Raw genomic sequence first — 27,075 nt, forward strand, 5'->3', positions numbered from 1 at the left:
CGGTCCCACTCCCAGCCCCTGGGCCAAGGTCCACACCGCTGGGCTCAGGCCAGTCCTGGGACGCGCCATGTGTGGTGGGGACAGCGGCTGGCTGGCAGGAAGGGCCCCACACCCTACCCTGTGCCAACAGGGCCTCCCGCGGGAGGAATCCTGCTTCTTCCTTCCTGGAGGGCAGTGCTCCCATCAAGCATCCAGGCCACAGGCGGGGTAATTCCAGGCCTTTATCTGGCTGGCACCCTGGAGGCCAGCTCTGGAGGGCTGGGCGAGGCGGCCAGAGGGCGGGAGGAGGTGGGGCAGCCCCGCCTGCCTGCCCTGCTCCCCGGTCAGCACCCGCAGCCCCAGCTCTCTCCGACGTCCTTGCTGTCCAGCTGGATGTGGTCAGCGCCCTTCTCGCTGAGCAGGGGGCCCCCGTGCCGCATGACCAGCTCCGTGGCCACCCTCACGAAGGCCTCCTCCACGTTGCTCGAGTCCTTGGCTGACGTCTCGATGGCGCACAGGATGTCGTGGTGCTCCGCCAGGCTCTGAGCCTCGGCCAGCGGCACCTCCCTCAGCTCCCTGAGGTCCGACTTGTTCCCTGCGGGGAGGTGGGGCAGTGGTGAGGCCCAGGGCCCAGGCGGGCGCGGCTACAGCTAAAGGCAGAGAGCCCTAGACTCTATCTGTAATGCTCTTATCCCATCCTTTAGTCCCGCATCTCATCTCTTCCTTATCTTTGCCAGGGGCTTGTGCACTTTATTGCTTTTTCCTAAGAAATAGAAGCGGGAAGGTTTGGTGAAAAGAACAGGGCGCTTAGAGCTGGAAGAAGACCTGGGTAGAGACGCCAGCTTGCTGTCACCTGCTGTGTGACGCTTGGGTAACTCACTCCATCTCTGAGTCTCAGCCTCCCCATCTACGACGCCACCTTCTGCGGAGTAGGGATTAAATGACACAGTGGACACGACCTAGCACCTAGCGGGCACTCCACCAATGCTGAAGTTAAAGAAATCTGGCCTTGCTATTTTTTTTGGCTAAAATTTTGTCATTATTCTGATTATTTAGGTTCTCCTGTTTTCCTTTGGAATTTTTAAATTCTCTGTAAGATTGTGGGTTTTGATTATTTTGCTTTTCTGAGAATAAGAGCACAGACTACAGCTGCCCCTGAGAGCACACCTTTGCTTTTCCCATGAGGTGTGAGATGTTTCATTATGTTTTAAATAATCTGGTCAATTGCTCTTTGGTCCAATTTCTACAAGAATTTTTTTTAAGTCTCTAAGTGATTGACTTTTATAATGTGATTATAGGGACAAAAAAAATAGATAAGCATCTATGAAGATCTAGGGAATTCCCTGGCGGTCCAGTGGTTATGGCTTGTTGCTTTCACTGCCGGGGCCCAGGTTCAATCCCTGGTCGGGGATCTAAGATCCTGCAAGCCACGCGGAATGGCCAAAAAAAAGGAAAAAAAATATCTGCAATTTCTTTGGTAACCTTAAACAATGCAGCAACCAATTTCAATGTTTGGAACTTATTTGGATCCTGATTTCAACAAAGTGAAAAGAAAAGCACATGTGATATTTATGAGCAATTATAAATCTGACCACAGATCAGCTAACTTGATTGTATTAGGAGATGTCAGTATGTTTTAAATGTGAAAAACGTGCTGTTATTATATATTTTTAAGTGTTTGTATCTTTTGTAGATTCACACTGGAACATTTGCAAATGAAATCATTTGGTGTTGGGATTTGCCTCAAAATAATATGAGGTCGGGGGAGGGGCCGAGGGCTGAAATGAACGTGGACAGGACTTGCCGTCTCTGCTGAATCTGGGGTTTGTTACGCTATTCCTTTTATGTCCTTGTATAGAATGCTCTATGATAGAATGTTTTATTTTAAAAGTCCTGGATTGGGAATTCGCTGGCGGTCCAGTGGTTAGGACTTTGCGCTTCCACTGCAGGGGGCCCCGGTTCGATCCCTGGTCAGGGAACTAAGATCCTGCAAGCCGAGCGGCGTGGCCAAAAAAAATAAAACACTAAAAAAAAAAAAAAAAAGTCCTGGATGAAAGGGGAGCATCAGGCCAGGTGGGGAGAGCTCCCTTCCTGCCCGGGGCGTCCAGCCCGCCTAGAGCACCCACACCCCGGCCCAGGCCCATCTGCACTGGCTCACCTTAGAGGAATCAGCCTGACTGCTGGGACGAGGACCCCAGGGACCACACACACGGTCCAAAGCTTCTTGAATCCAGGCCCGGGAAGTTTATGCAGGAGGAAAAGGTAAAATGGGGGTCACGGCACCCCCCTGCAGCGTCGGTTCTCAAAGTGGGGTCACTGTGTCACCTGGGAACTTGCTAGGAATGCACATTCACGGGCCCACCCACCGCTCCCGAATCAGATGCTCTGCGGGTGGTGCCGGCGTCTGCCCTCCACCAAGACTTCAGAGTGACGGGGAGGAGCGTGGACACCTGAGAAGCGCCCCCTGCGGGGTGGCCGACAGAGCAGGTCACTGAATTACGATCGGCCACGTTTACGTGCTCACAGGCTATGTGGACCGGGATAAATGACTTCACTTTTCTGACCCTCGGCCCCGTCCCTGACACACGAGGAGCAGGCAGGGTTATGAGAACACACATGATGAAGACTGAACTAGCCTGGACCAAGGTGCGGCCACGTGGCGACCGCTTCCTGGCCTGCGTCGTCTCATTTCCACTCTGACTGTAACTTTACAAGTGATTAGCAGGATCTGAATTTTCTTTTTCTTTTGGCGGCGCGTCGTGGCATGTGGGATCTTAGTTCCCTGACCAGGGATCGAACCCGTGCCCCCTGCAGTGGCAGCTCAGAGTCTTAACCACCGGACCACCAGAGAAGTCCCCGAATTTTCTAGATCATGGTCCTGGCTCCACTCCTACCTGGCCAAGCTCAGCCCTCTCTGTGCTCTGCTTGCCCTTTGTTTAAAAGAGAGAGAGAGACAGACAGACAGACAGACGGGTGGACCGCAGGGGCCCCCGCTCACCGATGAGCAGCTGCACGATGTTGGAGCCCGCGTACTTCCTCACGTCCTCAATCCAGTGAGGCACGGACAGGAAAGAGCTCCTCTTGGTGATGTCGTACGCCAGGATGGCCCCGTTGGCACTGCGGTAGTAGCTCTGGGTGATGGTGCGGAAGCGCTCCTGGCCAGCCGTGTCCCAGATCTGCAGCTAAAGAAACAGGGGTCCCGTGAACCCGGGGGTGCAGCCGAGCGCAGGGGACGGGGAGGCCGAGCCCCCAGACCCACCCCCAAAGCGCTGCTTCCGGGGGCAGGCCACCGGCCACACCTCGGCAGGCACCACGTAGGACGGGCCAGAAGGTGGACAGAGCAGAGAGGCCTTCTGAGCCCCTGGAAGGCAGCTCAGCGGCCTGAGCAGGACGGGGGGAGCAAAGGGGAGGCGGGCAGCCCCGTTTCCACCTCCAGAGTCCCAGGACAAGGGGGTGGGTTCTGCACCGTGGCGGGAAGCACACTGGACCCTGAATCCTCTCTGCCCGGGACACCAGGCTCGCTGCTGGTGCCGTGTCCAGTGCCTGCCCCTCTGGGCCGCGAGTGCCCGCTGCCCCCGCCGTCGGGAGGCCCCCAGCACTCAGGCTCTCTGTTCTGCCTCAGCGGCGCCGGGGAAGATGCTCACGCTGGGCAGGGACGGCCTGGGGAGGCTCCTCTCAGGCGGCCTCTGCCGTCAGCTGGCACAGCCTGCTAACCCTAACCCCGGTCCCAGCCCTCCTCCCGCCCAGGTCCTCACTTCACCCGCACCCATCAGGGCCGCTGCCGGGCCCGCCTGGACGGGCGCCCGGGGGGCGGGAGCAGCCCTGGCTTCCAGCAGCAGCAGCAGCAGGATGGCGGCCGAGACCCCAGGTAGGGCGGCGGAGGCTGGGCCGGGGGCCGACCGGGACGGTCACTGTGCCCGGGCCAGGAGGCTGCGCCGCGGCGGGCACCAGATGGGCGGGTCCAGGGCTCTCGGCGGCTCAGGGCCTGCCTTCTCCGCTCCACAGGCCACAGGTCCTCGGGGCCCTGAAGGTGACATCCTGAGCCGCGGGCCATCCAGCCTCCTCCGCGGGCACAAGCACTCTGGGTGCCTCTTTACCCTGTTCTCAAGGGGCGTCCAGGGTGGGGACAGACCCAGAGGCCTCAGACAGTTCCTGCGGGCAGGGCTTCTGGCCCTGGCACTGTGGAGGTCACCACCTCTTCCTGGGCCTCACAAGAGGGGTCCACCGGTTGACGCGCTCTGAGCCACGACTCGCCAAACCAAACCCCCGGCCTGAGACGTCCCATTTGCTCTGCAGGGTGAGAGGTTCCAGGAAGCAGGCCCCGGGGCACAGCTCACGCAGGGGTGACGTGAAAGGCGGGACCTTGGCACGACACCAGCCTGGGATCCAGACGACCTAGGACTCCCCTCCACACCCCAGAGAAGAGCATCAAACACAGAAGCCAAGCAGACACGGGAAAAGGCAACTTGGTGGAAACAGAAACTAGGCAGAGTTTCTCAAAACCATCTCCAAAATAATCATCAGTGTTTTCAGAGATAAGAAAAGGTCCATGAAATGATAAAAGAACACTCTTATTTTAAGTAGACGGAACATTCGGAAAGGAAAAACGAGCTCTTGAAAATTAAAAATATAACATAAATGAAAAATGCAACATAAGGGTTGGAAGATAAACTTGAAGAATTTCCAAGTAGGGGAAAAAAATGCAAAGAGATGGAAAAGAGAGAAAAGGAATTGTGGAACCAGCCTTGAAGGTCCACCATCAGGATAGTAAGAGTTTTGGGGAAAAAAAGAATAGTAAAATCAAAGAAATGCTTCAAGAAAATTCCCCAGAACTGATTGAAAAGGCCCATTAAGTACACAGTGGAGGAAAACAGACCCACACAAGACACTTGGCCGTGGGAACTCCAGAACAGTGAGGAAGAAGAAAGGACCCTAAAAAGTTGCAGGGAAAAAAAAAGAGAGAAAGGAAAAACGGGTTTGAAGGCTTCACAGAAAAGATCCATATCGCATTAGACATTCAATGAAACGATGCCTAAAATTACAAGGGAAAATAATTTCCAGCCTAGAATTCTCCACCTAATCACTATGAGTCAAGTGCAATGGTTTAACAGAGGCATTTTCAGACACAGGGGCCTCAAAAAATTTACCTTCCTGCCCCCCTTTCTAAGGAAGCTGCTGAAATCAACCAACAGGAAGAAAATGGGGGATCCAGAAAAAGAATTCAACTCAAAAGAGAGGCGAAGGGAAACCCCGGGGTGGTAGGGAGATCCCAAGACAGCAGCCAAGCCGCGAGCCAGGATGCGGGCCGGCCGGGAGCCTCCAGTTCCGGCAGAGTATTCAGTGGCCGTCGAGACCTCCCTCCTTAAACAACCGGGAGACTGAGAAAAACATGGGAGGCTACTGTTTTCAGGATGTAAACAACACAGCACGAGACCCTAATCCTTGAAAGAAGCAAAACTCGTGGAAGGCGCCTCAGGATTGCCAGCAGTCTACTGGGGACGGTTTCCTGACCACAGGACAGGGGGCTAGACTCCAAGCAGGGCACGGGGCCTGGAGCAGCTGGTGTGACTGAGATGAGGAGCGATGTTGGGAGGGGGGGGGGTCCCTGGTGGGTCCTAGCCCGCGGGCTCCGTGCACAGGGTGAGGCTCCCAGGTTCTAACCAGAGAGGGGCTCCTCCGGGGGTGAGGACACACCAGGGGTGGAGGCTGAGTAGTGCTGGGGGATATTCCAACCCAGCCACGGGGAAGAGGCCGCCTTAGCACCTTGCGAAGGACCCAGATACCGAGCTGAGACATCAGGAAGGCTGTGCCCTACGAGTGAGGGCCACGGCAAGAGGCGGGCCTCCCAACACCTGCCCAGGAAACCCTAAACCAAGCTCTCAGGTTTGGAGGCCGCGTTCTGTCAAGGTAAAAGGCTAGAGAAACACTGTCAGACTTGCACCTCTCTGCCCTAACAGAACATGAAGACAAGCTACACAGGTTCAAGGTGATCAGCCAGTCACTGAATTGACTACTAGGACATGAATCAGTGCCCTTCAAACACGATCCAGAGTCACTACCCAGTATCAACCAGTATTTCCAGTATACAATTAAAAAACTGCTAAACATGCAAAAAAAAAAAAAAAAAAAAAAGGCAATTTGACCCCAAGAGAGAAAAGCAGTCAATAGAAAATGATGCCAAAATGGCCCAAACATCGGATTTAGCAGACAAAGACTTTAAAGCAGTTATTTTAAATATGATCAGAGAATTAAAGGAAAATATGTTCAAAGAACTGAAGCAAAATATCACTCTAAGTGGGCAAATAGGGAATTTCAGTTAGAGAAATGGAAATTATTTCTAAAAACATATTTTAAAAGGGTCAAAATTCTAGAACTTAAAAGTACAGTAAGTGAAGTGGAAAACTCATTTGATGAGCTTAAACAGCAGAATGGAGACAGAAAAAAGAATCAGTGAACTTGAAGAAAAATCAATACCAAGTATTTAATCTTTGATTAAATAAGATCTTAAATCTTAAGATAAGCCTCAGTAAATCTCAAAAGATTGTATTCTTACAGAATATTCCTCTAGCCACAGAAAATCTAAAACAGAAATTAAGAACGCTCTGGGAGAGACTTCTTCAAGAAGATGGAACTGAGAGGCAGCAAGACGTTGCGGGGACAATTACACAGTATGTGGGGCAGATAGAGAGGGTGAGTGTGCCAATTAGGGGAGAATTTGGAGCTGAGTTAATGGTAAATACATAGACCCCACGCGGAAACAAGATGATCACTACCACCAGGAAAAACGAGGGAGCACGGGGAGTGAAAGATAGTGCTACATGGCTCAGCCGTGAACAGCTCTTACTAACCAAAACGTGTTCATTCAGCCATTTCAACAGCGCTTACTGGACACCTGCTCTATGTTCTAGGTACCAGAGAGAGCGGAGGAAACAGACGCAAACTCCTGGGCTCAAGCTTACAGTCTAGTGCAGGAGACAGATGCTAAGTAAGATAATAATAAGTAATACGTATATATATATTTGTTTATATGGAAATACAGAATATAAATAAAATATTTATCATAAAATAAGTAATACAATAATGGGTATGCTAGATAGTGATAAGATGGAAAAAAACAAGCAGAGGAAGAAGTTATCAAGTATGGTGAGGAATGACGTTTTAGATAGGAAGGCCTCATTGAGATAACAGTTGGGTAAAGATCTGAAGAAAGTTAGCTAGCTGTGCAGATGCCTGCGAGACAAGCATTCCAGGGAGAGAGAGCGCAAGTGCAAAGGCCCTGAGGCAGAGACATGACGGGTGCACGAAGATCAGTGTGCTGGGAGCAGAGTGAAAAGGGAGAGAGAAATGAGGGATGACCGAGGAATTGGGCCAGATCATGCAGTGCCCTGGAGACCACAGCAAGAACTTTGTCCGTCACTGTGAGTGAAGGGGAAGCCAGGGAGTTTTGAGCCAATCAAATTTACTTTTAAACAGGATCAGTCTGACTACGGTACGTAGAACAGATCAAAAGAGAGCAAGGCCAGGGAATTCCCTAGTGATCCAGGAGTTAGGATTCCATGGGTTCCCTGCTGAGGGCGCGGGTTCAATCCCTGGTCGGGGAGCTAGGATCTCGCAAGCCGTGCAGCCAAAAAAAAAGAGGAAGGACAGAAAAGGGGAGCCCAGTTAGACGGTTGTGGCCATAATCCAGGTAAAAGACCACAGTCGTAGCAGTGAAGTTAGGGAGAAGTGATCAAACTGGGGCTATGTTTTGCGAATAGAACTGAAAGGAACTTAATGCTGATCTAATCAACATTACCACACACCTCTACTGGGAGGATGCAAAGTGTGTGTGTGTGTGTGTGTGTGTGTGTGTGTGCGTGCAAGCGCACACGCGTGCGTGTCTGTGATGGGGGCTAGGGTAGTGCTGAGAGTTAAACCCTCATCTTCCAAAGCAGGAAGTCAATAGATGATGCATGTACCTGGGTGAGGAGGGTTAGCAAGACAAGCAAGAGAAGGAGAAACAGAGAAGAGCCGGAAGCGACTGCCCCCAGAGGTTGGGGGCAGAGGGGAGTATCAGGGGACCGTTTCGTAACAAGCCTTGTTGAACCATCATACACAAGTGTAACCGATAACAATTAAAAATAAATTAAAAACCCAACACAATAGCTACAGATTACGGTATGTGGGTCAAACCACTCGTGAAATCTGGGCAGTAATGGAGGAAATATTTTTGGAAAGTAGGTCCTTCTCATGACTGGTAATATTCTCATCCTACTTCCCCACATCAGAGCCAGGGGAAGAGGAAGAGCAGGGTCAGTGCTCGGGCCCGGCAGCCTGAGATCCTGAACCAATCCCGCCACTTCCCACCTTGGTGTCTCCGGGCTAAAACCTCATTCAGTTTTCATCTGTCAGGAAAGGGGCCGTAAGGGTGAATGACAGACTCGGCGTGCTCAGAGCCGGGCGCAGAGAGGGGGCTGGATAAACGCGTCCACTTAACAGTGTTACTGAGCTGGCATCATTTGGGGCTGGCGCTTTTAATACACGCCAAGGAGCTTTAATGCAAAGTAGAACACGTAAAGCGCCCAAAGAAAGGCACACCGGGCTGTGTGCACGACCACACATTTGTTCATTCAGGACGAACTGAGCGTCGGCCGTGTCCCAGCCCCTGTTGGAAGGACTGGCAATGTAGCAGGGGGTGAAACAGGAACAGAGTTCCCTTTCCAGTAAAAAGGAGGCAGACGAGAAGAAGCCAGTGGGATACTTGCAGAGAGGCGGGACGAGCACCCTGAAGAAAGCAAAGGTAACGGGAGGGCCTCCCCGCATGGCACCTCCGAGGGTGGTCACAGAAGGGGGCACCTGGGCTGAGGCTCCTGCCGGTCGTGGGGACAGTGTTCAGGCGTGGGGGACAAAGGCCCAGAGGCAGGTCAGAGCCTGCCACGCTGGAAACACAGCAAGGGCAGTGTGGCCAGATGGCAGCAAAGCAGCACCCCGGAAGGCGAGGCCGTCGGTGCTGGAGCCAGAGCCCGAGGGTGGGCGTTACTTCACTGTGGTGGGAGACGGCGGCAGATCGTCCGAAGCAGGGGATGTGTATCAGACGCCTCTCATTCCGCTTCGCGTGTCTCAGCAGCACCCTGTGCTCCAGCCATTGCCGCAGCAACCAGCCTCGCACAGAAACAGCCTTCGAGCCTCCCTGATCCTAGCCCAGGAGGCCGGCTGGAAACCACCAAGCACTCGGGACTCGTGACCCAGATGAGAGGGACCCACCCGCCTATGAAATGACACTCAGCCAGTGCAGGGCAGGAGATGCCGGGCCCGATCAAGCCCCACTTGCTCACAGAGGGACCCACAAGAGAATGCAGCCTCCACAGCCTTTCCTCCCTCCTCTGTTCTAGAAACAGATGAGCTCCGCGCACGCTCTTGCCTACGGCTGTCCTCAGGGAGCCCAGGCAAAGCCGGGACGTGCCCCGACTTATGTATGTAAAGCTGCCGGCTGCTGGGTGGAGGACGGTCCTACAGAGGCGGCCCTACGGCTTGGCCCGAATGCCCCCTGTGCTCCAAGAGCTGGGAGAAGCCAGGCTGGGAGCGGCCCCGCTTTCCGGCAGCCAAGCACGGCTCCTCCACCAGGCAGGGCCCCGGGGAGGCTGCGGAGAAGGTTAACGAGGCTGAGCGGCCACCTGAGCTACCGGAGAAGCAGGCGAGCAGAGCAGCGTCGTCCTGAGCCATCTCCCGGGCAGCACAGGCCCGGGCCCTGCCTTAGAAACCAGAGCGGAAGCGCCGCGTGGACGCAGTGGGCAGGTGCCGTGAGCCCCACGTCACAGAGGAGAAAGCCGGCTCTGGAGGTGCCGTGACTGGCCGAGGAAGGCGTCTTGGCATCGTGCTGGGTCCAAGCCCGTGTGCCTGCCTGCTCCCCGCCACAGACCTCGGCAGGGGCCCAGCGCCCAGGAAATCATGGGTGTGGAGGCCCCTCTGCTCTGCGGCTCCCGTGCCTTCACACGCATCATCGCCAAGCCGGCACCAGGCTCCCTGCGGACGGCCCCCACCCGCCCAGCGCCCGGTCCACGCCCCACACGGCAGCCCCTGTGGAGCCGCCAGAACCCGGCTGAGATCCTGCAGCCCCTCCGCTCTCCAGCCTCCGCCCTCAAGTGGGTCCCCCGAGCCCTCCGCATCGCCTGCAGGCCCCACAGGACCCAACTTTCTGCCGTCGCCCACCCCGCGTGTCCGGCTCCCGGGAGGCCGCATCAAGGCCCCTGCCTGAAACGCTCTTGTCCCAGACCCTCAGCATCCCAGCCCCGCACCCCACGGCCCCTCCTCAGCCCCTCCGCCGCCTGGCTGGACACAGGCGCGCACGCACACTTCTTAAATGTTTACTGTCCCTCCCTCACGTGGGACTCTTGAGGGCAGGGGCTGTGTCTGGCTGGCTTTCTGCATAAGCCCACCAGCCAGCACAGCACCTGGCAGGTAGAAGGCACTCGATGAATACACGGTCCGTCGGCTGGGTGAGCACCTGCCTGCCAAGTTGAAGCCGCCACCCCCGCCCACCTCCTTCCCCACCTGGAAGTTCTCCACCTGCACTCACTGGACAGACGGGGGCCTTGTTCACGGATCACACCCGAGCCCCCTCCCCGACGCCCGCCTGCCACCCACCTCCCAGCGGGCACATCGCCAGTTTCTCCGACCTTCCCAGCCAGGCTCTCTCAACTGACAGTTGACTTTGGGGGAAATTCTCTGGGCTGCTGATACCCAGAGTGAAGTCCGGAAGCATCTTTGGGGCACAGAGGGTAGGACTGAGGCCCGGCCAGGATGGAAAAGGGCTCCCAGAGCACGGATGCTCGGGAGAGGGGAGCTGCCCCCCTCCAGCTCCGCAGGGGTCAGTCAGGTGACCCCTTTCAAACAGGTGGGGTGGGGATTTCAAGGGGAAGTACGGTATCAAGGTGAGGGACGAGGCTGTTTTCCTTCTAAGCGCCACACCTGACCACTCCCAGTTCACAGTGCCCCTCTGGGTCCCCACACCCATGAAGGGTGTTATCATTTTGTCATTATCTCCTTTTCTAGGATAGACTGCATTCCTGTTGACCTTTTGGTGAACTCCTACCTAACCGTCAGGGCCCCAGTTCAAGGTCACCTGGTCAGTGGAGCTTCCCCGACGCACAGGCCTGGGCCCCACACCAAGCGGACTCAGCTTTCCTTTCTTTGTGGTCCACAGCCCTTTACTCTTGCCTCTATGACAGCATACAACACACAGGATGTCAACTGTCCCAAACTTGGGTGCCTTTGGGGGCCAGGCAGGGAACATAAAATGCAGCAAGGTGACAGAAAAGGATATCCTGCCTAAAGCAAATTCAATAAAAAACAAACCAGCAAACCACCACTGCGCAGGCCAAACGAAACGGTTCACGGTGGGAACTGGCCCAGAGCTGTATGTGTGGGGCTCCTGGTTTGTAAGTCTGCCTCTCGCCATCAAGAATGGGCTCTGGGGACTTCCCTGGTGGCGCGGTGGTTAAGAACCCACCTGCCAATGCACGGACACGGGTTCAATCCCTGGTCTGGGAAGATCCCACATGCCGCGGAACAACTAAGCCTGTGAGCCACAACTACTGAGCCTGCGCTCTAGAGCCCGTGAGCCACAACTACTGAAGCCCGTGTGGCACAACTACTGAGCCTGCGCTCTAGAGCCCGTGAGCCACAACTACTGAAGCCCACGCACCACAACTACTGAAGCCCGCACGCCACAACTACTGAAGCCCGCGAGCCTAGAGCCCGTGCTCCACAACAAGAGAAGCCACCGCAGTGAGAAGCCCACGCACTGCAACGGAGGGCAGCCCCCTCTCGCCACAACTAGAGAAAACCCCGCGTGCAGCAACGAAGACCCAACATAGCCAAAAATTAAAAAACAAATAAAACAAAAAAACAAAAAACGGGCTCTGGTGGGGACAGACCCCATCTCATTCCTTTGCAACCTGGCACAGAGCAGGTGCCTGACCAGGAAGGAAGCCCTCTGAGGGCAGGTCCTGCGGTCAGGCCAGGGGGAGTGAGATGAGGCTGGCGGGGCAAGGGCTGCTCTCCAGGGAGGGTTCCCACGTGCCCCGGTGGGAAGTCAATTCTGCTTAGTAGGTTAAACAAACCTAATAAATAAAATCAACTGCACCGTTGGCGATTCAGGTCCCAGAACCTTTGTCCAGCACCGTCCCTCCCGATGGAAACAGAAGAGGATTTTATCTGAACAGCCTTTCTCCCACAGGATGAGGCCGGCAGTGGGAAGTTCCTTGCTTCTTCATAGCAGAAAGGGACCTTGGAAAAATTAGTTCTCAAGACAAAACTCCAAAAACTGGTTGGACAGACCCAAATACGAGCCCCCATGCTGCTGTTCATCGTGTCTCGGAATGTGAGGAGTCTGAACCAGGAGGTGGTCTGCAAGCTACTCCCCGGCCAAACGCTGTCACTCCTGCCTCAGTCTTCAGGGAAGAGCTCAGCCCCGGGCTGGAAAACAAGCCTCGGCTGAGAGGCAGGTGCACTTCCAGGAGCGACAGTAAAGACCCTGCAAAACCTCCAATGTGTTAGCGGCGAGACAAGCAGGAGGGGATGGAGGCTAAGCGAGGAGAACCGGGGCAGCAACACCGGACGGGGGGCCGCGCGGACCTGACGCAGACGCGCCTCCCAGCGGCTGACAAGGGCTGCGGACAGATTCCTGGGCCCAGGTTCCTCCCGCCCCCGAAACACGACTGCTCAGGATCCCAGCGTCAGAGGCAACTTTCTGTGTCCCTTGTCACCATGCAGCTCTCCCTGTAGCGCCACCACCACTGGAGGAAGGGAGGCGGGACCCCTGGTTCCCCGCCCTGCTCCGCCAGCCGGGGGACCAAGGGTGATCAGGTGGCTTCCCAGCACCTGCGTTTCACCTCCAGCATCTTGGGAACAGTGGTGGGAACCCGGGTGATAAAGGTGACAGACGCGCTGTGAGTCCCTCCAGGCTGACTCTGCCGGAGCTCCCTGTCTCGGTACATTCCATCCTCAGGCAGCCCTGCAGGTGCATCTTAGAGCCTTTTACAAGACGGGTCCCAGGGCGCAGGAAAGGAGAGCTCAGTCTGACTCCGAAACCTGTGCCCTTCGCTGTGTGCACGGCTCCTCCACAGACCATGTCCTGTGCTTTTTTCATGAAACCCCCTCCTCCTGCAGCAATCAGTCAGCCTGTCCTTAAGTCCTGGCGGGAAGAAAGGCCCAGCCTCCGCCCATGGGGGATGTGGGCAGCCTGAGCTCCCGGTGCAGCGAGGAGGGCCTGGGGAGCTGGTGGCCCTGTGCTGGCGACCAAGGTGGGACTCACCGGTGGGCTCTTACCCGCTTGTAGCCCCTTCAGGCACAATGGGGTACGTGGGGACGAAACCCAGGCAGGACGCCAGGCAGCAGTCTGTGCCCCCCAGGGAGGTCAAGAGCAGGGGCCGCAGCGCCTGGACCAGGACTTGCGGCTGGGCCGCCACCCAGCATGACACAAAGCCAAGCCATTCGCTCCTTGGCCCAGCGCACACCTTCCAGCGTGACCGGAAGGCGGCTCCCACGCCCCACGGGGCCCCGCTTCCCCTGATTGGATGAACACCAGGCCCTCTCCTGCCTCCGGGGCTGCACAAGAACACGGCCCAGGAGCACAGCCCCTGTCTTTCCTCACTGGGAACTGTCCTCCATCAACGCCCAGCTCCAAGCCCGGGAAGAGGACTGCGCATCGTCTGTGTCCTGGGCACCAGGCAAGCAGCCCTGTGACAGCACGGCACCCGAGCAGGAACAGTCCGAATTTCAAATATCTGGTCCTGCTATGGCCACAGTAAACACATTGCGGCTTGTAAGGCCGCATGATTCAGTTCCTGGTTTGGCAGTTCAGTCCCTGCAGCAGCAGTATGGACGGCACCCATGCTACTTAGGTGCTCGCACGTCTGTCCCCCAAGCCAGACGTGAGCTCCGAGGCACAGGGATGCATCTCATGTGTCTTCCTTTTGTAGGTACTTAGAACAGCAACCTGGGAGAGAGGAGGTACTCACAGAACAAACCCTGAACCCACTGACGTGCAGTTTCTGTCCTGGGTGTCACATGGCACCTTCCAGCCAACAACCACGGTTAAGCTCGACAGACCACCTTCTAAGTTTCAGCTGTTTTTCCCTTTTCATCTCACTTAACTTGTCTGTTGCTCCAGACAGAAGAGGCCAGCTCAAGGCCCTGGCTCTTAAATTATAACCCAAGACACAAAGAAAACAAAGGAAAATGGAGCAAAAAGGAGTCTTTAACAATAAATGTGAGTGGAGATCAAACTTGGCCTCACCTCCAGCGGGGGACCTTCATCACGTCCCGCCTGCCGTGGGGCAGTGTGGGCGCAAACATTACCCGTGAGCCATTCTCGCCAAAACCCTTCCACCCGAGTGTCTCTGAACCTCTAAACTCAACCTCCAGTTTACAGAAAATACAAAGGATAGAGGAACAAGGGAAAAGACACCACGAGGGAAATGGGAGACAAATCCAGAAAGCGACTCTTAAAAAACATCAGTCATCAAAACAGAAGTGAGACATCGTTCTGGACTAAACCCACACTGGACTCCAGCTCAAGGGGGAAAACTCTATAAAACACATTTTGGAGGAAGTTGGGGAAACTTAAAAATGGACTAAGTAGATGCTTATAGAAACAATGACTTGCTTAGGTATGATAACACACTGTGCTTATTCTTAAAAGCTGTATGTCGAGGTATCCAGGGGTGAAGTATCATGCTATCTGCAACTTACTTTCAAATAAAAAAATTTATATTACACATACAGAAAGATAAGGCAAATTCAGCAAAACATGAGCAACTGTTAAATCTATGTAGAGCATATATGGGGCTCACTATGTTATTCTTCCAATTTTTCTATATTTTTTAACTTTTTCACGGTGAAAAATTGGGAAAAATAGAAGTATTAATAATATCCTGAGAATGAAAATATTACTGATAGGAAAAAGTACCAACTGGAGATCTTGGAAATGAAAAACATAATTGTCAGAATGCAGAAACTAGAAGATGAAATGAACATCGGAACAGATGCAGCTGAAAAGTAAATCAGGGATCTGGAAGGTGGGGCACGGGCTGCCAGCACACAGCACAGCAGCACACGCTGTCACTACGGAGGCCAGACCCTAAGCCCAGCTCCCGCCCTGCGCAACCTCCAGAGGACAGGGAGAATGACAAGAAGGGATGAATCGAAGCAATACAAGCGAATCCCATAGAGCTTCAGGAGCGCGGGACTTTTCATACTGATTACACCCAGTGAGTTCAGAGAGGATGAATGGGAATATCCCATCACCTGGAGAGAGTGCTTTACTCACCTGCCAGGACACACGGGGAAGGCACAGTGTCAGGTGCAGATGCACGGAACGACACGGTGAGTGTGACTTGGGGGGTGGGGGGAGCGCTAGGAAGAAAAACTAAGCAGGGCGAGGAAGGGATGAGAAGTCACTCAGACCTCAAAAACATGACCCAAGGACCCCGCGACAGTGTGTGGTTCCATGTACACGTGTGTCCAGAAGGGGCAGCTCCACAGAGATGGGCTGGGGGAGAGTGGATAGGCATGACTGCTGACGGCTACCAGGTTCCTGTCTGGGTGATGAAAATATCCTAAAGTTGACCCTGATGAGTATTCAAAACAACAGGAAAAAACACTGAAAATTGCACACTTTAAATGGGGGAATTCACAGTATATGAATTATATCTCAATAAAGATTTTTTTAAAAGGAACTTGGTGGAGTACTACTTCGGACACGATGGTCAGGTAAGGCTGACTTACGTAAAGCAAAACAATAACGTGTTGATGTACACACACACGTACACACACACAGCAAACTGCCTCAGGCATCCTAGCACACGGGGGCCTTCCATCCCCCCCGCTCTCGCATGGACCCCACTCTGCAAGCTGAGGTTCCGGACCCACCTCCGGTGCAGACATGCCCCCCCCCTCTCTCCGCCCCCCCCCCCCCCCCCCCGGCACTCGCTCCTTCATTCAGCCAATACTGGTCAAGGGCTTATTCTGGGGAAAATAACCCAATGCAAACTGCAGAGCTGGAGTTTACGTTGAGGTATTTACCTTGTGATTTCAATATTAAGGTTGATTTTTCCCATGTATTTCATCTGTAATGCAAACATGGCAGATACTGACAATTCATAGCTGGCAAACTGAAGTTTATCCTGTGATCCATTTTTTCATCATGAAATCATCCACTGTTCGGGTCCCCACTACAGACTTAAAACCCGAGAGTAAAAAACAAGTTAAACCAAAAAATCAAAGTGTTTCACTGAAAAATATAAACAGAATATTTTTAATTAAAAAAAAACCTGATTTTTACACTTCTCAGACATAAAAAAAGGCAGAGGTGGGGCTGTTTGCATGGCTTGAAACTACACGGAACTTTCCTCAAGGAAAATGGAATCCCTCAGTAATCGTGGTCCAGCCTCCTCACATGGCGCCCAAGGAAGCTGACATGCGGAAGGGAAACGACCCGCCGACTGTCCGCTGTGAGGCGGAGGCCACCTCTGCAGGCCTCTGGGATCAGGACGAACCTTGTCGCCCACACATGGCGACTGCCCTCGGGCAAGGCCCGGCCTGACGTGAGCCTGGACTCTGCTTTCACAGTCAGACCTCATCTGGGACCAAAGGCCTCCTGACAGCGTGGCAGGCTCTGCTCCGGTGGCCTCTGACCCTTCTGAGTCATCAAACCCACCCTGTGATCCAACATCCGGAAATACTTATGCAATTCCCCAAGGAGACCACTTTGAGAGGGACAGGTCCTAGCGACACATCTAAGCTCCAGGTTGTTGCCTTTTAAACAACCTGTGTGGAAAGTCACATACCTGGTCTAGGGCTACTCTGACCTCTTCCTAGGGTAGGAGAGGGAGGCCTGCAAGGCCAAGCAGGGCAGGTAAGAAGGGAGGGGACACGTACGTAACCCACGGAGAAGGGCGCTGCTGGTGACTAACGGTCCTGACTCACTACATCCCCAGAGCAGGTTGCAGACGCCTCTACCTACCAGCACTGGCTGTACGTTCAATAAAACAGCATTACGGGGCTTCCCTGGTGGCGCAGGGGTTAAGAATCCGCCTGCCAATGCAGGAGACACGGGTTCGAGCCCTGGTCCGGGAAGATCCCACATGCCGCGGAGCAACTAAGCCAGTGCGCCACAACTACTGAGCCTGTGCTCCAGAGCCCGCAAGCCACAACTACTGAAGCCCACGCGCCTAGACCCCTGCTCCGCAACAAGAGAAGCCACTGCAGTGAGAAGCCCGCGCACTGCAACGAAGAGTAGCCCCCGCTCACTGCAACTAGAGAAAGCCTGCACGCAGCAACAAAGACCCAACACAGCCAAAAATAAATAAATAAATTTTTAAAAACCAGCATTATGTAGGCCATTCTAGAAGCCAGGTGCTTTCTTTTGTTCACACTGGCCATAAGCACCCCTTCTGCCAATTAATCTGAATTAATAAGGATTTGTTTAACAAGCAGATGGCATTAGTATGTTGATGTGACACCGCTAATCAAAACGTAAGAAAATGTAAAATGCAAGTGATACACGACGGCCCAGATTTCACATTGGTCCCAAACCTTTCCGTGTGGGTGTTCATGCACGTGTGTCTGTGTGTGCGCACACGCATGAGCTCACACACGTGCGTGTGGCAGCTGGTAGTGGTAGAGGGTGTGCACGGCAGTGAGGAAAAGGCGCCACACGAGGAGCTGGCAGGCAAGGTTCTGGTTCAGACCTGCCACACATGGCCTTCATCTCCCCGTCTGTGAAATGGGGTCTCACCAGGCGGCTGCAAGGACCAGGCAGAACAGAGCACGAGAACAGTGGTGAGAACTAGGGAGATGGGGGACTCAGGGAGGGAGGACTGCCCCCTTACTACTAAGCTTTACGATACCTCACGCCCAAAGCCTCTCTGCAAGGGTCACACAGGGGCTGATGGAAGGAAGGAAAACACAAAGGGGCCGAAACACCAAAGGGATGGAAGCAAAGAAAGGAGGCAGGTGGAGGCCCTGAGCTGTGAGGAGGCCCGGTCTGGGCGATCCCGCCCCCCTGTGACCCCAGCGGGCTCGCCTTCTCATACACAGCGGGCCCTCCACGGCACGGACGTGGGGATTCTGCCTTCATTTCATCGCTGGGGAAGCAGATCAGTGCACAGGGGCAGCTGGGCAGCCAGACTGAGAAGCTGAGCCTCCCGAGACCCAGGCCACCATCTCTCTCAGAGGACTCACGCCCGTGTCAGCTCCCACCTGCTGATGCTCTGCTGTGCGTCAGGTCCTTAAGCTAGGGGTTGACAGGCGACAGATCAGGAGCGGTGATGCCATGTGCCCCAGGCGGCAGAGCCAAGATTGTGACCTGGGGCCCGAGGCTCTACCACTGGCCCCCTTCCCACCATCTTCCCACAGCACGTGCTGCCTCGGGATTGGCAGAAACCTCAGGAGGCAGGTTCGTTTTGCCACGAGGATGGTTGTCACCGGCATCAAGGACAGATTTCTTCAGACAACCAGCGTGACCCAGAACTTATCTCTTATCTAGCGATCCTTTTGCTATTTCTGATCAAAACCGGAAGAGTCAAACCAATTTTATCCAAATAGGAAAAGCACATGAGCAAGGCCAGACCCCCAGTTGGAAAGGCTAAGGATGCAAACTTTAAAAAGAAGCGCTTTGGGACCAGGAGAGCGATGGAGCGCAAGGTCCCGCAACGTGGGGCCCCGGGCCCCAGGGCAGAGACTGAGCTCTGTGCGGGAGGACCCTGGCTGCCTTCCCAGCATGGGGACAGTGACCCCGACAGAAGGCCGAATAAAGGGGCCCAGCTGTCCAGGGCCGACCCGTGTGCGCGTCCCCTGTGAGGTGCACAGCCCGGTTTACATAAGAGGCCTTTGTGTCGTCCCAGATAAGGGTGGGTGAGCAGCATTCGGAGGATGTGTTCAGGATTTAGAACCGGCTAGATTTCCTGGCGGACGGTGAGGTGCGGAGGGGCAGGTTAAGAAATAATCCTAATAATAATCCCTAGGGAGGAAAATGCTAACAGCAGCAACAATCAAATAATCCCTTATGTCTGTAATTCCTCGGTTTTATCCACAATAGCACTTTCAAGAGAGACAAGAGATGCGTAGCATTGTCTGCCTTTTCTTACAGGGCGTCAGAAGTGGAAAGGAGGGTTGGTTTTTTTCTGTTTTTTTTTTTTTTTTTTTTTTTTACGGTACGCCCTTTTATGTCTTTGAAATTTTGAAATTCTGAACCATGTGGATGAATTATCCAAAAACATACAAGGGGAATCTGTAACTATTTTGAGCGTGTCCATAGCCGTCCAACAACCCTGAGAAGTAGGCAGAGCAAAGATCATTCGTTCCATTTCACAAAGGAGGAAGCCCGGGGCTCCAGGAAGGGACAAGGGACAGGCCAGGGCTAGGATGAGGCTGCACAGACCTTTGGACACCTAGTCCAGGGTTCTCCTGCAGAGACATCACCGCTGAGAGGCCAGCAGCTCCCAGAGTTGCCCCCAGCTTCAGCCTGCACAGCTAGAGCCCAGTGAACTCACACAGGGCCGCCCGGGGGCCCGCGCCACGGCCAGAGCCTTCCCACCAGCAGGGCTGCTACAGGAGCTGCCCAGGGCTGCCTGATGCTCTGTTAGCTGACAACACCCTGACACTCCTTGGGGTTTCCACCCTCATTCCTGAAAGTCTAGAAAATGCCCAAGTCCATATGCTTCTCTCCAAGTGCGGTGACCACAGTTGTCTTTTCACTAGAGTCATTAACGTGCAGAATCTCAGGGTCATCGTTACGAACTGAGAGGGACTCAGAAGGGTAGTCAAGGGTAAAAATAGGCGCTGGAATTAGGAGCCAGGGAGACCCTGGGTTCAAAGCCTGGTTTTGCCACTGACTTGTGTGGGGCCTTGGGCGTGTCGGTCACTTCCTTTATTGTGGCCTCAGCTTCCTCCCTATAAATAAAAATCAATGAACACACAGGTAGTGAGCACCGTGTGTCTGACACTATTGTAGGTGCGGGGATTCACAGGTACACAAGGCGGTGTCCACTTTCAAGGAGCGGACACTGTACGGGACAGACCCACAAACAAGGGAATGTCAAGTCCTGGTAAATGCTATGAACCTACCCCGTAAAGGGACGGAGGGCCTGGGAGGTCAGGGAAGGCCTCTCTGAAGAGGTGGCCTGTGCAGTGGCAGCCGAATGATGAAGCAGCTGTTACACGGGGATCTGGGGGTGGAATGTGGCAGGCAGGGCAGCAGATGCAAAGGGCCTGAGGCAGGCATGTTGGAAGGACAGAAAGGGCCAGTGAGGCTGGGGACTGAGTGTGGGGCAGAGGCAGGGAGATGAAGTGGCTGAGGCAGACAGGGGACCAGCTCTACAGGTCAGCTGTTGGGATGTCATTCTGGTCGCAAGAGGAAGTGACTATAGAAATAAAGGGATTTAATTCAATCTGTGCTGTTCCCAACTTTTTATTTTTTTTGGCAGCAGAACTCTTCAGTCAAAGACAAGTGGAACCTCAATATAAAAGTGGATAAAAGTAAGCTAGTTAAGGCCCTTCTGACCCTGCGGTCTCTCGGCCTCCCCCTTTCAGTCCGCAGCTTCCCAAGCACAGAGCAGCTGGAAAAGCGCTAGGTGATCTCTCTCTGAGGTTCCTCAAGAGCCAACGAGAGCCAGCAAGCACAGGAGAGGCGGCTTTGAGATCCTGCTGGATGCTTGCTGGACCCTAGACAGGCCTGGGAAGGTTTTAAACTAAATCCCTGATGTGGACATGCTTTCTCCAGAAACAACAACGATAAACTCTGGCTCCTCAAAGGTTCCAGTTAAAAACCACAATGTTGAAACTATAGGGACAGAAAACAGATCAGTGGTTGCCAGAGCCTGGGGTGAAGGGAGGACGCTGACACAAAGGGACACAGGAGAACTTTCCGGGTTGATGGAAGGAATCTATACGCTGAATGTGGTGGTGGTGACAGGACTGCATACGTTTGTCAGGATTCACAGAACTCGACACCTGAAGTGAGGCACATTTACTGTGTGGAAGCTGAACTTCAATAAACTTGATTTTTTAAAAAATCACATTGCTGGAAGACACCCCAGAGATAGTTTATGGGTGAGGAAGAATGACCTGCCCCCGCTGAGTCCCGAGAGCCCAGCACCCGGGGCCGGGGAGGCTGTCCTCTCACCCCACCCACCCAACTGCAATTCACAGTCTCTTCAGTGCCTGGGCCTCAGGATTCTCTGGCTGCAAGATCAGGAAGTAAATACTTGCACAGGCTTTCCCACTCCATGCAATCAGAAGAAGCAGTCTGGTGTAGGGAAAGACCCCAACGCCCTGGAGTCCAAAAAGCTGGAAGAAAACTTGCACATCTCTCACTTCCCAGCTGTGTGCCTGGGGAAGCCTGCCCCGTGTGAGGTGGGGTTAATCACAAGAACACACCTGTAAAACAGCTGGCACACATCAGACTCTTGAGAGGGGTAGCTGCTGTTAACTCTTAGGGGGGTTACCATGCCTACACTGCTCTCCTGATCCCAGAAGCACCCAGCTGCCTCCCAAGTAGAACAATCTGAAGGTGACCAGCAGGAAAAGAAATCGAGAAGTGCCTGCCCTGCATTGCATAACCTGTGCTCGGTACACAGTGCACCCAGGGCTCTGCACAGGTTATCTCGCCAGGTAAACAGGAACACCCAGCCCCTCCTTGACCACCGTCAGCACCGGGAGAGGGGAAAGGGGAGGGGAGGGGAAGGGGAGGGGGGAGGGGAGGGGAGGGGGGAGGGGAGGGGAGGGGAAGGGAAGGGGTGGGGAGGGGAAGGGAAGGGGTGGGGAGGGGAAGGGAAGGGGTGGGGAGGGGGGACGGGAGGGGGAGGGGGAGGGGAGGGGAGAGGAGGGGAGGGGGAGGGGAAAGGGGAGGGGGAAGGGGAAGGGAGGAGAGGGGAAGGGAGGGGGAGCAGGAGCGGGCCGCCTGCTTGTTTACGCCTATCCTTCAACTAGCCACTTCCCCGTGGCTGCTGGCAGCGTCTCAGGGCACAGACTCATCCTCGGACCCCATCCCACAGCCCTTCCCTCACCACCTGCTCCAAAGGATGGTCCCGAATAATGACTCAAAGCTTCCTGCCACACCTTGTTCTTTTTTCCTATTCTAAGGAGACCCAAAACACACAGTAACCCAAAAGACTGTTAAAAAAAGAAAAAAAAAAAAAAAGCAACGCTTCTGGCAGGGAGTTTCTGCTTCCCCTGTCACATCAACTCCAGAGGCACCGTGTGCATGGAAAGGCTTTTGGCTGACTTTTTCTCCATGCTGGGGCAGGAGGGAGAAATTATCCCACTTTTGCAGAAACAAAGAGCTAAGCACCCTGGCAAAAGGCAACCGGTAGCAGGCCCACAGCAGCCCAGGGAGGCCGGGCGCCACAGTACCGGGGCTCCCGGGACTCAATCACCCGGCTCCACCTGAAAACACGGAGATACCAGGAGATGCCCTGGCCCTGTGCTGCCCCGCCCAGGGCTCTTAGGAGCCGTCCCGGAGCCGGTGGGAACTCAAAACCACCAAAGAGGGGAAAGGATTTCCGTCCGGCGCAGTTCAGTCAAGTTCCCGAGCAAGAACAATGGTCTCTCACTCCGTTCCGGAGGGCTGACACCCAGGTTAAGAAACTGATTCACTAATCACAAATATTAGTTATTAGACCACTGCCAGGACTCTGTGGCAGCCACATCCTGCCGGTTTAGTGCGGAGCCACTGCCAAAGCTCGGTCCTCTCCCCCACCTTCCGGGGCCCGTGAAGTTTTCAGTTCCTATCAGGCTGCAGCTGGGGGAGGGGACCTGGGCCGCCCCGGCCGAGTAAAGTTCCACCACCAGGTCCACAAAGAGACTGCAGGGAGGCGTGGCCAGGCCGGAAATTCTGACAAAAAGTTTTGGCCCTCCGGTCCTAGAAGCAACTACTTCCTGGTCCCTCCTAGTCGTGGGGGTGTCCCTTTCTGCCTGGGGTCCCAACCCGAGGGCCGAGCTGGGGCCTTCGACCGCGGTGGGACAGGCCGGCCAGGCGCCCCCCGTGCCCGCACCCGAGGCGCTCAGCCACCGGGCACCGGAGACGCTATTCTGGAGCAAAGTCCCCCGGGGTGTAGCTCGGAGGGCAGGGCCTCTCCTCCGCACTCCCCCCAGCACGAGCACCCCAGCGCCCCGAGGCCCGCGCTCTGCGCCCAGAGGCCGGCCCCAACGCCCAGGCCCCGGCCTGCTCGGACAGGGGGCCAGAGGGGACCCCAGCCCCCGCGGACCAGTCGGGTGCTCGCCGTGGCCCCCGACCCCGACCCCTCCGGGGAGATCCTCCAAGGCCCTGGCCGACCCCTAGCGCTGTGGGGCCCGGCTGCGCGGCGACCACGGGCCGGGCCTCCCACCTTGACCCGCTGGCCCTGGATCTCCAGCGTCTTCATGGTGAAGTCCACGCCGATGGTGCTGCCCTGGCGCTCGGAGAAGACGCCTGTCTTGAAGCGCTGCACCACGCACGTCTTGCCCACGCTCGCGTCGCCCACCAGCACCAGCTTGAACAGGAAATCGTACTGCTCGTCCGGGTCCCCCGGGCCCGGCCCCGCCATGGCCGCGGGAGCCCAAGGGCCGGCGCTCCGGACGCTGGGGCGGCCTGGGCTCGCGCAAGCCGCGGGCCGCCTGGCGACGTGGAAGCGCCGCAACACCTGGGGAAGGGGCGCCACCGCCCGCCGGCCGCCCCGCCCCGGCCCGCCCCGGCCCGCCCCGGCCCGCCCCGGCCAGCCCCGGCCAGCCCGGCCGGCCAGACCCCGCGGCCGCGGCCCCGCCCCGGACTCGCCTGGCCCGGCCCTCCGCGCCGCGCCAGGCCAGTCCGGCCCTCAGGGCCGCGCTGCGCACCGCCCCGGGCCCGCCCCCGGCCGTACTCTTCCAGCGCTGTTCTAAGTCCCGCCCCCAGGCCTACTGGGCCCTCGGCACTGCCTCTGGCCCGCCTCCAATGAGACTCCGCCCTCAGACTTGACCCAATCAGAATCCACCTTCAGACCCGCCCCGGCCAGACTCCGCCCCCAGCACGGCGCCCGACCCCGTCCCCATCCCGACTGCGCCCTCAAGGCTGCCCTCAGCCCGTTAACACTCCTCGGCCCCGCCCTTAAGCCCGCCCACAGCACCGAGCCCAGGACCCGCCGCGCCCCCCACCGCCCATTTATCCTCTGCCTCCGCCTCTTCCCCCCAGCCCCCCCGCCCCCGCACCTCCCGCTCACCCAGGCCTAGCCAGCTCACCGGGCTCTCCTACCAACCTGGGTTCTCCTACCTGGTCTCTCCCAGACCCACAGGAAGGAGTGGACTCGAGGGAAGGGTGGCCTGTTAACCCAGCCCTTGGGCCCAGAATGGCCTCCTTTAGAATGGATCTCTGGGGAAGGGAGACCACTGGGTCACCTCAGTGCTCACACCAAAGGGGCTGCAGAATCCCTCTAACAGAGGATGGGAGAGGCGGTAGCATTTTTCCTGTACTGAAGAAGGGAAAGGCCTGGCGCACACTGCAAGGAGGAAACGGGAAGGCTTCCATGAGGCCAAAAACTAAGCTGGCTACAGAACTGGGGAGGAGGCCAGAATCCCTGTGGGGCTGTGTGCTCAAGGTGACCCCCCCAGGATTCTGGGAGAGTGGAATTAGGGAGCCCCGTTTGGTGGGAGGCTAGGTTTGGGGGATTCCAAAGCCCAAAAGGCAGCCTAGCAGTGGTGGAAGCAGCTGCCCAACCGTCTCAGGATGGGCTGGCTCAGTTGGGGATTTGGGTCCAGTTGGGGGAACTGACCCACCTGAGCTGAGGAACAAGGGAGCTTCATGGGGAGTTCTGTGTTAGGGCAGACCCGCTCCCCAGATGGCCTGCTGAACCAGGGCTCCTCAGAGAAGTGAGACCCAAATGTCTATCAGGAGCTTAAAATAGATCACATAGGACCTATTCCCCAGAGTCTCCCCAGTTACCCAGATGGAAGGAAATTGAGAACACCCCTGCCCCCTTCAGACAGTACCCTTACAAAGGGGCCGCAGAACTTCAATTCCATGTAATTTTTAAATTAGATTAATGCCTGCTATGGGTCAGGTACTGTCCTAAGGCCTTGGAATCCATCAGTGAACAAAGCAGAGAAAAATCCATACCCTCCCCAGTAGGAAAGGGAAGACGGCCTTCCTGTAGCTCAAGGAGACCACAGAAAGCAAGTTCACCAGGACTAGGACCCCCAAGGACCCTGACCAGCTTTACTGGCCAAGTGGGGAAGAGACTGGACCAGGAGGCAAAGGCAGACCCACGGAGATGGGGGAAGAGTTACTGATCTCCACTCCCATGAGAAACACCCAACAGCACCAGACAGGAGCTCCCCAAGGGCCAGGGAGAGCAGGTGTGGGAGCCCAGCTTTGTTACATCACGTTGGAGCCAAGGACACAGCCTCCATCCAAGGCAGAAGGAGGCTGAAGGACAGGGGATGGACGGCTCTCCCCCCTGCTGGGCTGGCTCTGGGAAGCGGGGACACGTCAAAGCCCAGGACCCCAGAAAACGTCTGTCCCAGTGGCTACCCACAGCACCAGGTGGAGAGGAGGAGGGGAAAGGTGGCTCCAGGAGGGGCCAAAGTCCCACCAACCACAGGCACGGGGAGAGGGAGGAGGCTTGGGCAGCTGTGGGTGTACTGGGCAAGTGGCTGGCCAGCTGAACTGGCCTCTCCACTGGCCTTGCCTGGAACTGGTTTGGGGTGGGGAGTGTTGGCCTGGGTATGGACTTTGCCAGAAAACACAGCCACCATTTGCATTTGTGGGGTGATGGAATCGCTCTAAAACTGGACTGTCGTGAGGCCTGCATGACCCAGGAGGTTTATGAAAATCATTAAGTTGTACACTCGCAGTAGGTTTTTATGGTATGTCAAGTATATCTCAGGAATGCTGTTAAAAAATATCTGCATTTCCTCTCTTTGGTGGTAAATTCTTGGATAGCACAGAGGCATTTTATCTGAAAATGAATTATGCGCCTTTGAAATGGAGTAATTAAAAAATGTTTATGATGTCTCACTTAATGCCCCCCAATTTTTTTTTTTTTTTTGGTTGCACCACATGGCGTGTGGGATCCTAGTTCCCCGACCGACCAGGGATCAAATCTGCACCCACTGCATTGGAAGCACGGAGTCTTAACCGCTGGACTGCCAGGGAAGTCCAAGGCCCAAAAATTTAAATAATGCACATCCCCAAATCTTTTAAATGTGTCAAGAATTTAACATTCTTAAAGCTAACGGGGGTGAGCTGAACGAATTTTCACTGTTTGTGCTATTGCCACACGGTGGCACCATCCTAGCCGACATACGGAAGCACCTGCTGTGACCCCAGCGTTGCGTGGATCAGAACTCCTCCAAGTGGTGAGAGAGAGACTTTCTCCCCCTTCCTTCCTTCTTTTCTCATCTTTTTCTTTCCTTCTACAGTCACCATTATTAAAATATATAGCCTCTAACGATATCGTCCGAGTTTTCTTTCTTTGGAAGAGCCCAGGCTAGGGATGAAAACGTGCCCCTGGTCAGAAACGAAGGTGGAAAACACCACGAAGCCCAGACACCAGCCATGACGCCCTGTGTTCTTAATACAGAAGAGTGCTTGCTGCAAGATGTTAAAGAACTGAAAGCAGCAAGAATGCAAAAATATGCCACAGCAGCTGTAGACTTAGGTGCCCTGGGCTGGTGCCGGCTGAGGGCTGGGAGGACTCCTCGGGGCAGCCGCCTGGTGGCCAGAGAAACGTCAGATGTCCGCTCTCCCCTCCCAGTGCCCCCAAACCTCCTAACAGAGGCCAAAGGAGCCCTGCTTCATTCCAAGGTACCAGTCGCACACAGGACGCTCTGACTGGAAACACAGGGTCACCGGGCTCAGCACCTCCGCCCCAACCTCCGCCAGCCCCGCGGTGCCCTCCCACCCCAGGCGCTGTGCCCGCCCTGGAGGGGTGCCCTGGCTTCCTCCCCTCACAGCTTCCCGCTGGCCCCCAGCCCCCCTGCCCGCACCAAGTGGGCCTGCTAGACAGACGCCAGGGACAAGCCCCGGCCCCTCGGGAAGCCCCTCTCACCTCTCCCACTGCCTCTGCTCCCCTCTGCCCCCCTGCCCTGAGGCTCCTCCCCTAG

At 55.5% G+C, this 27,075-nt stretch overlaps 1 protein-coding gene across 2 annotated transcripts; it reads right to left on the minus strand.

Annotated features, from left to right (window-relative positions):
• Window positions 1–207: 207 nt before the first annotated feature.
• Window positions 208–23,684, minus strand: RAB43 (RAB43, member RAS oncogene family). Of its 2 annotated transcripts, XM_059940500.1 has the most exons (3): window positions 23,349–23,661; window positions 2,978–3,161; window positions 208–574 (listed from the first exon to the last, which is right to left on the minus strand). In XM_059940500.1, the coding sequence occupies exons 1-3, from the start codon at window positions 23,544–23,546 to the stop codon at window positions 324–326; spliced, it is 633 nt and encodes a 210-aa protein (XP_059796483.1). In that variant the 5' UTR covers window positions 23,547–23,661; the 3' UTR covers window positions 208–323. The 2 variants fall into 2 exon arrangements, with proteins under 2 accessions (XP_059796483.1, XP_059796484.1); XM_059940501.1 differs by lacking the exon at window positions 208–574 and having other exon boundaries at window positions 3,025–3,161; window positions 23,363–23,684.
• Window positions 23,685–27,075: the final 3,391 nt, after the last annotated feature.

The sequence above is a fragment of the Balaenoptera ricei genome, chromosome 11 (genome assembly GCF_028023285.1).
Source record: "Balaenoptera ricei isolate mBalRic1 chromosome 11, mBalRic1.hap2, whole genome shotgun sequence".
NCBI classification, from domain to species: Eukaryota; Metazoa; Chordata; class Mammalia; order Artiodactyla; family Balaenopteridae; genus Balaenoptera; species Balaenoptera ricei.

What these genes read in the sequence shown, in the direction of transcription:
- RAB43 (XM_059940500.1), bottom strand. Translation starts at nt 23,546, where the DNA reads ATGGCGGGGCCGGGCCCGGGGGACCCGGACGAGCAGTACGATTTCCTG. An exon ending in TCCAGGGCCAGCGGGTCAAG is followed by an intron (nt 3,162 to 23,348) that starts GTGGGAGGCCCG and finishes CTGTTTCTTTAG; the next exon opens with CTGCAGATCTGGGACACGGC. An exon ending in CATCGTGCAGCTGCTCATCG is followed by an intron (nt 575 to 2,977) that starts GTGAGCGGGGGC and finishes ACCTCCCCGCAG; the next exon opens with GGAACAAGTCGGACCTCAGG.